The sequence below is a fragment of the Anomaloglossus baeobatrachus genome, chromosome 4 (genome assembly GCF_048569485.1).
Source record: "Anomaloglossus baeobatrachus isolate aAnoBae1 chromosome 4, aAnoBae1.hap1, whole genome shotgun sequence".
Taxonomy (NCBI): Eukaryota; Metazoa; Chordata; class Amphibia; order Anura; family Aromobatidae; genus Anomaloglossus; species Anomaloglossus baeobatrachus.
The window spans coordinates 490,566,644-490,578,974 of NC_134356.1; the positions used below are offsets into that span (position 1 = coordinate 490,566,644).

The window sequence follows — 12,331 nt, forward strand, 5'->3', positions numbered from 1 at the left end:
GACGGGGCAAAGAGACAGACGGGGCAAAGAGACAGACGGGGCAAAGAGACAGACGGGGCAAAGAGACAGACGGGGCAAAGAGACAGACGGGGCAAAGAGACAGACGGGGCAAAGAGACAGACGGGGCAAAGAGACAGACGGGGCAAAGAGACAGACAGGGCAAAGAGACAGACGGGGCAAAGAGACAGCCCTGGAAAGAGACAGCCGGGCAAAGAGACAGCCCTGGAAAGAGACAGACGGGGCAAAGAGACAGACGGGGCAAAGAGACAGACGGGGCAAAGAGACAGACGGGGCAAAGAGACAGACGGGGCAAAGAGACAGACGGGGCAAAGAGACAGACGGGGCAAAGAGACAGACGGGGCAAAGAGACAGACGGGGCAAAGAGACAGACGGGCAAAGAGCCAGACAGGGCAAAGAGATTGCCCGGCTGTCTCTTTCCAGGGCTGTCTCTTTGCCCGGGCTGTCTCTTTCCAGGGCTAAGAGACAGTCTGGCAAAAAGACAGCCCTGGAAAGAGACAGACAGGGCAAAGAGACAGACGGGGCAAAGAGACAGCCGGGCAAAGAGACAGCCGGGCAAAGAGACAGCCCTGGAAAGAGACAGACGGGGCAAAGAGACAGACGGGGCAAAGAGACAGACGGGGCAAAGAGACAGACAGGGCAAAGAGACAGACGGGGCAAAGAGACAGCCCTGGAAAGAGACAGCCGGGCAAAGAGACAGCCCTGGAAAGAGACAGACGGGGCAAAGAGACAGACGGGGCAAAGAGACAGACGGGGCAAAGAGACAGACGGGGCAAAGAGACAGACGGGGCAAAGAGACAGCCCTGGAAAGAGACAGACGGGGCAAAGAGACAGCCCTGGAAAGAGACAGCCGGGCAAAGAGACAGCCCTGGAAAGAGACAGACGGGGCAAAGAGACAGACGGGGCAAAGAGACAGACGGGGCAAAGAGACAGACGGGGCAAAGAGACAGACGGGGCAAAGAGACAGACGGGGCAAAGAGACAGACGGGGCAAAGAGACAGACGGGGCAAAGAGACAGACGGGGCAAAGAGACAGACGGGGCAAAGAGACAGACGGGGCAAAGAGACAGACGGGGCAAAGAGACAGACGGGGCAAAGAGACAGACGGGGCAAAGAGACAGACGGGGCAAAGAGACAGACGGGGCAAAGAGACAGACGGGGCAAAGAGACAGACGGGGCAAAGAGACAGACGGGGCAAAGAGACAGACGGGGCAAAGAGACAGACGGGGCAAAGAGACAGCCCTGGCAAGAGACAGACCTGGCAAAGAGACAGCCGGGCAAAGAGACAGACCTGGAAAGAGACAGCCGGGCAAAGAGACAGACCTGGAAAGAGACAGACCTGGCAAAGAGACAGCCGGGCAAAGAGACAGACCTGGAAAGAGACAGCCAGACAAAGAGACAGACCTGGAAAGAGACAGTCGGGCAAAGAGACAGACGGGCAAAGAGACAGTCGGGCAAAGAGACAGACTACATAGACATTCGTTACCATAGAAACAAAAAAAGATCAAAAAGCCAAAGACTTATGAGCAGCCCCTCATACTTTTGACAGTTTGTATGGCTGTTCACATGTCAGATATTTTCCTCAAACCAAGTGGTCTATGTAAAAATCATGGAGACATGTCCGATATTAATCCAAGTGCCGAATCAAGATTGACAATGCAAGTCTATGTCCCACAGCATTCGGATGCCGTCCGTGCGCTGTTTTCACTGACTGAAAGATAGGAGATGGTGAAGAAACTTTTTTTTTTTTCATCAGGGAAATAAACTGGTGAAACTCGGACCAAACTGTGATCAATATCTGATGAAAATCCCAGATGTTGTCCTTGGTGGGATTTGAATCCAGGACCACAGCACTGCAAGGCTGCAGTGCTAACCACTGAGCCACAATGCGGCCCATCAACAATAAATACTTTTGACCGAAGCCTTAAGCCCACTTTACACGTTGCAATTTCGCATACGATCTTGTATGCTATTTGCAACGCCCCCCCGTCACACGTACTTACCCGTCCATACGATCTCGCTGTGGGCGGCGAACGTCCACTTCCTGGAATGGGAGGGACGTTCGGCGTCACAGCGACGTCACGCGGCAGCGATCAATAGAAGCGGAGGGGCAGAGCTGAGCAGGACGTAAACATCCCGCCCACCTCCTTCCTTCCGCATTATCGGCGGCCGCCGTGGGAGGCAGGTAAGTTCTGTTCAATGTTCCCGGGGTGTCACACACTGCGATGTGTACTGCCACGGGAACATTGAACAACCACACGTTCAATTCTAGAGACAGGTATGATGTGTATGCGATGAACGTTTTAACGTTCAATCGCAATCGCACGTACCTGTCATACACTGCAATGTAACTTATGATGCCGGATGTGCGTCACTTACGACGTGACCCCGCCGACACATTGTAAGATATATTGCAGCGTGTAAAGCGGGCTTTAGACACATACAACATAAGGCCTTATTCAGATGTCATTGGTTTTTATTTTACATGAAAACACAGACCGTTGTTCAACATTGGATCTCAGTTTTATGGTGTTTTCTCAGTGTCTCAGTGTTGGCATCAGTTTTTCATCAGGGATTTTTACTGATGAAGAAACTAAATAAATAAATAAATGACAGAGATTCTCCAATCCTTTGCAATGTTAATTATGGATAGCACACAGACTGTACACTAATGTCATCAGTTTGCTGTCTGTAAATGCTGTCACAGACCCATAGAATTGTATGTGTTTTTCATCCGTGACACTGATAAAAAGCGCATGTCTCACAGTGATTTTTTTTTTGCATAAGCACAGTCCACAAAAACCAAAGACATTTCAACTGTCCCATAGATTATAAAAGTCTATTCGTTAAAACCACTCAGAACACATACATGTAAAATGGATGTCTGAATGAAATAAGACTACATGTATTATGTATATATAAAACAAAATTATAAAATCCAAACCTTTAATATTAGCTCACTTTTATCTGTTCTGAAGTCATTATGAACTGGCAGAAATATTTGTATAAAGTTTTTGCTACTGATATTTATTATTGCTACATCTGGAAATCCCTGCTCATATCTACACTGTAGCATGACAATATAAAGACGAAGGCTTTAATCGCCATTAGGCTAGGTTCACACACTGCATTTTTTTGACGCTGCGTTTTTGTGCGTTTTTTGCGGCAAAAACTGCACAAAAACGCACCCGCGTAAAAAAAACGCGGCAAAAAACGCACGCGTTTTGCCGCGATTTGGTGCGTTTTTTTGCTGTGTTTTGCTGCGTTTTTGCTCACTGCGTCTTTATGCGTTTTTTATCAGTGAACAAAAAAAAAAAAAGGTCTTATGTCATTTCCTTCTTCAATGTGTTCTTCATTCTCCACTAGTATATGCAGAAAAGCAGACAGCTGCAGAACTACAAGGCTCAGCATACTCCATCCAATAGTTAAAGGATTTCACCAGCACAAAACTCCAGGCATTTTGTTCTTAAAATAAAACTTCCTTTATTTTCTTATCATTAAAAAGTCCATGCTACGGTGGTCAAGCCCATGTCAGAGAGGACGCGTTTCGAACATCCAGTTCTTATTCAGTCTCTAAACCATCTAGTCACAGAACTGTTTAAAAAGGGCTGAACCCAAACATGTGATCAAATGCAAGGAGAGAGCAAGACAATTACAAAAACATTAACCCCTTGAGTTATATCACTCCATATAATGCTTATAACACTTATATATATACAAAGTATTTTTTTAGCCAGATTAATATGCAAACATCAATTCATTTCTTTTATTTAAACCTTTCGGAAATCTTGTGCCCATTAAAAACATCCATTTTATTTTTCTCTGAAAGAGGATATCTTTCAAATTTCCACCCCTTCTAGGTAGTTGAATTTTTTCAATGGCATTGACTTTCATGCCTGTTAAATTACCTGCATGTGCGTCGCGAAAATGTTGAGACGCTCCTGATAATTTTCTGGTGGTGGCATTATTAACATCATAAATATGTTCAGATATCCTCTTTCTGAGAGAACGACAAGTGCTGCCTATATATTGTAACTGGCAAATAGTACACGATATTAAATAAACCACATGGTCTGAACTGCAGTTTATGAGTGACATTATTTTATACGTTTTTTTATCTGTAAATGAAGAAAATTCCTTCACATTTGACATATAACCGCATAGTCCACACGATCTGTGGCCACATTTGAAAGAGCCTGTGCTGGGTAACCAATTGCCAGTGTTTTTTTCTTTTTTAGTGGAACCGCACCTATTCATATGATCACTAGGTGATAACATGGATCCCAATGTAATGTTCCTTTTTGAAACAAATTTAACTCCATTTTTTAAGATTTTGTGTAATGTGTCATCTGTAGATAAAATGGGTAAATATTTTTTAATAATTTTGATTACATCATAATAATTTTTACTGTATGTTGTTGAAAAAACAACTGACAATTCTTTCTGGGGATTATCTCTGGTTTTATTCATGTCCAAATATTGTGACCTACTCACTTTGATTGCCTTGGTTTTGGCTTTCTGGAGATTTGTCATTTTATACCCTCTTGCCAAAAACCTTTTTTCAATAGTGCTGCATTCTACCTCAAAACCATTTTGGGTGTTGCAACATCTCCTAGCACGGACATATTCACCTGTAGGGATGTTATTTATAACATGCTTTGGATGGCAACTTCCCGCATGTAATAGTGAGTTGCCTGATATGGGTTTTCTATAAAGACTACAATTAATTTCTCCATTGTCACCCTTCCCATGGAATTGTATATCCAAAAAATTAATTTTTGATACATCATGAAAAAAAGTGAAAAAAAGATTATGGGCATTATTATTAATGTATGATATGAAATCCTCAATTTTTTTTGTTTGGATTTTGCCATACAATAAGTACATCATCTATAAATCTCAGATATAATGCTATATCCGAGAAAAAAGGATTGCACTGATTAAAAATATATTGTTCTTCCCACCAAAACATAAATATGCCTGCTAGAGAGGGGGAAAACCGTGCGCCCATTGAACATCCCTGTAACTGAATATATCCTTTATTTAAAAAGGTAAAATAGTTGTTTTTGAGTAAAAACTCAGTTACGTCAATCAAATAGTCCTGTAATTCAAGTGAGTAGTCAGAATATTTTTTAAGCAAATCTTTCAACGCTAAAATGGCAAGAGAATGTGGAATGGATGTATACAATGATTGCACATCACAAGTTAACCAACTAAAATTATCCTGCCATTTCATCTGAGAAATAATATTCAACACATGTTTGCTATCCAGGACATAGCCAGGAGACATTTTAGGAAGAAATTGAAGGTGGTTATCCAACCACTCTGCTAGATGTTCAGTATAAGAATCTATACCTGAGACAATCGGTCTCATTTTTGGGGGAAATTGGTTTTTATGTGACTTGGGTAAGGCATGCAATAATGGTATTAAACAATAAGATGGATTAAGATAATCTCTCAATTTTTCATCAATTAAACCCAAATGTAAGCCTTCTTCTAGAATTTTTTCCAAGGATTTTTTTATATCTGCAGAGGGGTCATGATCGACTCTCCTGTAGGTATCACAATCCTGTAACATAGTCACTACCTCCCTTTCATAAAGTCCAGTATCCAAAACTACGACTGCCCCCCCCTTGTCAGAATTTTTTATTATGATGTTAGAGTTTTTTTGCAAGGAAATAATCGCATCCTTCTCAGTCTTAGACAAATTTTGAACCATAGGTTCTTGTAAATGAGAAAGAGCAGTTAATTCCTTTTCTACTATGTTCTGGAAATCAGTCATCTGATCACACCTCGAAGGTATGGGATAAAAACTGGGATTAGGAACATTAAAGTGGGAAACCGCACAATGTGGATTGGGTCCGGCACCACTATCACTTGACAAATCATGCAAATCTTGTAAAGCCATTTGTTCTTTAAATGACATAGGAGAGAAAAAAATGTCAGCTGATGCATTTGAAACATTAGGAACATTAACCTCATTTTCATCGTGAAAGAAGTGTTTTTTTACTGTTAATTTTCGGATAAACTTATTAACATCTAGTATTGTTTTAAAAAGATCAAACCTCTTGTTGGGAACAAAATTTAAACCCCTTTTCAAAACACTAATTTCACTGCTGTTTAAAATGCATGCCGACATATTTATAACAGAAAAATTATTATTATCAATATTCATTTCCTTTTCCCCCTCGTGAAATGATTGTGTTGGTACACATGACTTTCTATGTTTGCGGCCGCTCCTCCTTGTTTTTTTCGATTTTTTTTGAAAAAACGGCTGGTTTTTCAAGTTTTTTGACACACTTGAAGAAGTGGATGGGGTGTCAAAATTATTATCGGACGTGTCAGTATTATAGTCTGTAGAGTCCACATCAGTCGTTTCAAAGTCCGTAGAAGAAAAATTGACACGGGTAGAATTGTTGCGTCTTTTATGATTTTTCAATATGGATCTGGGACCAGCTTGGAAAAATCTCCTGGAATTATGCCAATTGTAGATTTTATTATCCTCATAGTCCCTTAAATCACGAACAAACTTTTTTTCTTTGAATGCAGTGATTGTATCCTCAAGGGCAATGATTTTAGTGTTGATCTCTTCTTTCGTGGTCTTATAAGCATCCAGACCTGAATATTGTGAAAGGGAAACTTCAATTTCTTTAATCTTATTCTCCAACACACCTATTTTATTTCGTTCTTGTTCTATAATTAATTGAATAAGTTTTTTGGAGCATTCAGATAAGATAGTGTCCCATTTTGCAACAAATTCTTGATTAAATTCAACTGTGGGTCTTTTGTTCAGCCGAAGTCCCCTGGGAACCATATTTTTGTCAAGATATGCTTGCAAGGTCTCACTGTCCCACCAGGTACGAATTCTCGCTGACATCACTTTTTCTAATTCCCACATAATTTGATTCATTTCTGTGTGCGTTTCTCTTTCTACCTTCATCCAATAGTGTATGCAGGAGAGCAGACAGCAGCTGCAGAACTACAAGGCTCAGCATGCTCCATCCAGGACTGTATGCTTGAGGGAGAGTCAGGGGGAGCAGACCTACAAGGCTCAGCATCCTCCATCCAATAGGGTATGCAGGAGAGCAGACAGCAGCTGTCGAACTACAAGGCTCAGCATCCTCCTTCCAGGACTGTATGCAGGATTTCTTTGCCCCCCCAAACAAAAAAAATGATGTGGGCTTCGCCATATTTTTGTATGCTAGCCGGGTGCAGCAGGCGGGTACGGGCTGCCCCCAACCCCCAGCTGCCTATTTGTACCCGGCTGGGAACCAAAAATATAGGGAAGCCCTTTTTTTTTAAATTATTTCATGAATTTCATGAAATAATTTAAAAAAAATGACGTGAGCTTCACCCAATTTTTGAGTCCAGCCGTGTACAACTAGGCAGCTTTTTGGGCACCCCTGCTGTGAATTGCAGTCCCGCAGCCACCCCAGAAAATGGCGCTTTCATAGAAGCGCCATCTTCTGGCGCTGTATCCAACTCTTCCAGCTGCCCTGATGCTGGGTGGCTCGCTGGGTAATAATGGGGTTAGGGCTAGCTGTATAGCTGGCCCTAAGCCCGAAATTCATGGTGTCACGCCAATATTAGACATGGCCACCATGAATTTCTAGTAAAGATAAAAAAAAACACAACACACAGAAAAATATTTTTATTAGAAATAAAACACAACACAATTAGTGACTCCATCTTTATTGAAATAAAGAACCCCCCCTCCGCAGTAATCCTGGGTCAGGGTCCCGCGCCGTCCAATCCGGATCCAATATCATCTGATCGGTTTGCTGGAAGGCAAAGCCATCAGATGATGTTTCAGGATCAAGTGCCTGAATCCCATCACACATCAGCTGATTGTATAAAAGCCGATTATACAATCAGCTGATGCATCGGTGCAAAAAAAAAAAAATAATAATACTCACTTATGTGCTGATTACCGGCAGCTCCTGCAGCGGAGTCTTTTCCCGTCCGATCGCTGCAGCAGCTGCCGGTAATCAGGGATGAAGTCTCCTGACGTATCCGCTGATACCGGCCGGGCGCCTGCGTCACCGCGATACTTGCGATCAGCTGATGCGTCAGGTGACTGCATCAGGTGATCCATTGCCAGGTCCTGCATCTATCGGAGGTTTCCCGGCCGTCTGCACACAGCCGGAGCGGGGGTGGCGATACCGTGAGAGGAGATGGGAGCGGGCATGGCACCGGGAGTCTGCAGACAGGTGAGTATAACTTTTTTTTTTTTCTACTGTTAACTTTTGTTTTCGCAGCCGCTTCCACCTCCTGCCTGTACATGGCGCCGCACGGCAGCTGACATGCACAGGACGGGAGGTGGAGGCGGCGGTGACGGTACCGGGAGGATTCACGCTTCTGTATATACTGACAGAAGGAATCTTCTTCCTGTACACGTCACTTTACTACCCACCTCCTGCGTTTATAGCTGCGTTTTTGGTCTTCAAAACGCACCAAAACGCAGCTATTTGCGTTTCTCATTGCGTCTTTCAACATCCCATTGAACTCAATGGATGAAAAGCGCAGTGAAAAACGCGGGAATAATTGACATGCTGCGTTTTTGTGGCACCACAAAAACGCAGCTGAAAAAAAACAGATGTGTGCGGACAGCAAAAATGAAAACTCATAGACTTTGCTGGGGAAGCAAAGTCCTGCAGTTTTGAGGCCAAAAACGCACCCGAAAAACGCGCAAAAACGCCGCGAAAAACGCACTGTGCGCACATAGCCTTAGGTTGTAAAGCAGTAGAATATTTAGTTCTTTGCCTAACTTTGCTCACGGGATCATTAGATTTACACTCAGCCTAACCGTTATTTAGAGCCATCCCCCTCATGGAGAGTATGGACTGAATAATTATGCAACATATACTGTATGACCTCAACAATGAGGCACATTGTTATTCTGTAATGAATTCTTGTCATATATTTATATGTATTAATTATGGTGTTTAAAAACTACATATTTTATTGCAGGTTTGAGACCTTTGAAGTCAACAGTTTTGAACAGTTCTGCATAAATTATGCAAATGAGAAACTGCAGCAACAATTCAACTTGGTATGTAGGATACTCTAATTTGCACTCACATTTTAATATGCATATATATGTACATATGTATATATAAGCTATAAATATATGCATATACAAGTAAATATACCGTGTGAGTCTATATATATATATATATATATATATATATATATATATATATATATATATATATAAATATATTTAGAGAACAATGTATGATCACTTGCATTTTTCAGAAATATTGTAATCCACATTAATCGACATATGAAGGTTTTTTGTAAGGGGTACACCATGTCACTACAACAGTGTTTTACAAAACATCCAAAGTTTATCAACATAAAACCTTTATTTTGCCCAAAACATGATGATTATAATCTGAGAACAGCAATGACTGTAGCACAGAGAAACATTATAAGTAAATTTTCTGAAGGTTAGAACAGTCACCAATCAGTAGGAAGTGTACAGGCCTTTGCTTTGAATGACTTCAGCACATCTGTGGCAACAAGACATCACTAGTCTCTCACACTGCTCTGGTGTGATTTTGGTCCATTCTTCTTCCAGTCTCTTCCACAGTTCTTTGACTGTTGTGGGTTTCTTGGCCATATCTTTGTCACCAAGGATTTCCCAGAGATTTTCTATTGGGTTTAGATCAGGACTCTGACCTGGCCATTTGATTGTTTCAAGGAACTGCTTTACCCGTTTTGCTGTGTGACATGGGGCATTGTCCTGCATGAAAATTGCTGGCTGATTGAGTGATCAATGCAAGTAAGGAACCACGTGTTGTTGAAGAAGGTTCTGATACACACTTGCATTCACCCTGCTATGTAGCTGTATGAGAGGTCCAGTTCCTAATGCAGAAAACATTCCCCAAACCATGACACTTCCTCCACCACCTTTTACTGACTTCTTAACACACTTTGGATTCAGTCTTTCCCCAGTTTGTCAAGAAACATAATGTTTCCCATCAGACCCAAATAAGTTAAACTTGCTATCATCATCATCATCAAATCACTATAATAAACTGTGGACCACTTCTCTGTCCTCACAAAATGCTCCTCACCAAAGTCAAGTCTAGCCTTTTGATTCTTTCTGCTAATGAGAGGTTTGGTCACTGCAGTGTGAGGTTTCAGTCCAAATGCTCTTAAACGTTGTGACACTATATGACGCTGAACTGCCGAGCAATTCCAGCTGTAGTGTTGAAACGATTACCCATGGAGATTCTCCGCATTATCCTGTCCTCTATTGCATTTGTCTTTCAAGGGCGACCAGCCTTCTTGGGGGACTTGAAAAAATTTGTGATGTTGTAAAGATGCATTATTCTTGAAATCACAGACTTGGAACTACTAACTTCTCTTGTTACGGCTGATGGGGTCACCCCTTTGGCCTTCATCTGGACAACCTGCTGCTGTAGGGTTTGTCACTTTGAAACGGCACACCATTTTGCAAAGTCAGGGCAAACTGGAAAGTTAGGCTGCCAATTAAATAGAGTTTGTCAGATAATTAAGGAAATTAGCACCAGGTGCCAGATTAACACCAATCATTTCCAGGTATCTAAAAGTGTTCTCTAATTTGGATCACTGTTCTTTTTCATTTATCTAATTTCCATTTTTATAATGTGCTTTGGAATAAATTCAATTTATGAAATAAGCTTAAAATACTGCTAGTTTAATCATATTAGGACTACACAATGACTTTAACATTTAGGAAAATGTGTGTTGTTCTCTAATATTGCTCTCCAGTGCATATACATATATATCTATATAGAGATATAGTAGATAAAATCACAGGATCAGTAGACATGTTAATGATATGCACACGAGGAACAGAATAGAAACAAACTTTTCAAAACATCTACTTTTTTTTTTAATTATGAAGTGTTAGCGCCCTAGACTGAAATACTTGCAGTTACAAGCCATGGTATGTAAATGATGAATTTATTAATGGTGAGTGAAAAATGTTCTGCAATAATAAATGCACTTGTGCACACAAATCATCAAGATCCGCTGCTGGCAGCTCCTTTTACAATTGGCATCTTGTAATAACGTCAAATATGTGCTTGATGGGAAACAAGCCCAGAGACACTGTAGGCCATGATAGCATATTCAGGCCATGCAGGGTGCTCATAGTTGTATGAGCAACATGCAGCCTGGCGTTATCGTGTTGAAATTCAGTTCCTGAGACACTTTAGAGAAATGGCCGTATCTCTGGTTCTACGACCAAATCAGTATGACACCGAACTGTTTACCTGGAATAAAAACTAGAGACCTCCAGGTTTCAAGACATTAAGCCACCCTACATCATAATCCCAGGACTTAGACAGCAGTGGCTTTCCCTTGTGACTTTTCCAACGCAATGTATATTTCTTTTTAGATTTTAAGAATGTACTGCAAGTGAAATAGGACATCACTTACCAAGCAGGAGATGTCAAACAGTGTCTACACAAACCATAAGAAGGTTTATGGAGGACATTGGGCTACAAGCTAGACATCCAGCTACAACTGTTCTGTCAGCTTTACCCCACTGCTATCAAATAGGGCAATGGAGGCTGAAAAGGAGGTCTATCATCTTTCACATTAAGTCCCTCTTTTATCTTGGACACAGTGATAGGCAGAGACTCATGTGGTGACCACATGGGAAATGCCATGAAGAGACCTTCCCAAGGGAACATATACAGTGGGGAAAAAAATTATGTAGTCAGCCACCAATTGTGCAAGTTCTCCCACTTAAAAAGATGAGAGAGGCCTCTAATTGACAACATAGGTAGACCACAACTATGAGAAAACAAATCCAGAAAATCCCCTTGTCTGATTTGGCAAGATCTTTTGTTTTGCAAATTATGGTGGAAAATAAGTATTTAGTCATCTAGAAACATGCACGATTTCTGGCTCTCACAGACCTGTAACTTTTTCATTACCTGCAGTAATGGCACCTGTTTGAACTTATCAGTATAAAAGATACCTGTCCACAACCTCAAACAGTCAGACTATGGTGAAAACCAAAGAGCTGTCGAAGGACACCAGAAACAAAATTGTAGCCCTGCAGCAGGCTGGTAAGACTGAATCAGTAATAGGCAAGTAGCTTGGTGTGATAAAATCAACTGTGGGAGCAATAATAAGAAAATGGAAGACATACAAGACCACTGATAATGTCTCTTGATCTGGGGCTCCACGCAAGACCTCACCCCGTGGGGTCAAAATGATCACAAGAGGGTGAGCAAAAATCCCAGAACCACACGGGAAGACCTAGTGAATGATTTGCATAGAGCTGGGACCACCGTAAAAAAAGCTACCAT

General features: G+C 41.6%; 1 protein-coding gene across 2 annotated transcripts in view; it reads left to right on the top strand.

The window, feature by feature from the left end:
* MYO5C (myosin VC) overlaps positions 1-12,331 on the top strand; it is a 296,937-nt gene that overhangs the window by 111,282 nt on the left and 173,324 nt on the right. For both annotated transcript variants that reach the window (XM_075345779.1, XM_075345780.1), the window contains one exon: positions 8,988-9,069. In XM_075345779.1, the coding sequence (XP_075201894.1) occupies positions 8,988-9,069 (82 nt within the window). The remainder of the gene's footprint in view (positions 1-8,987; positions 9,070-12,331) is intronic.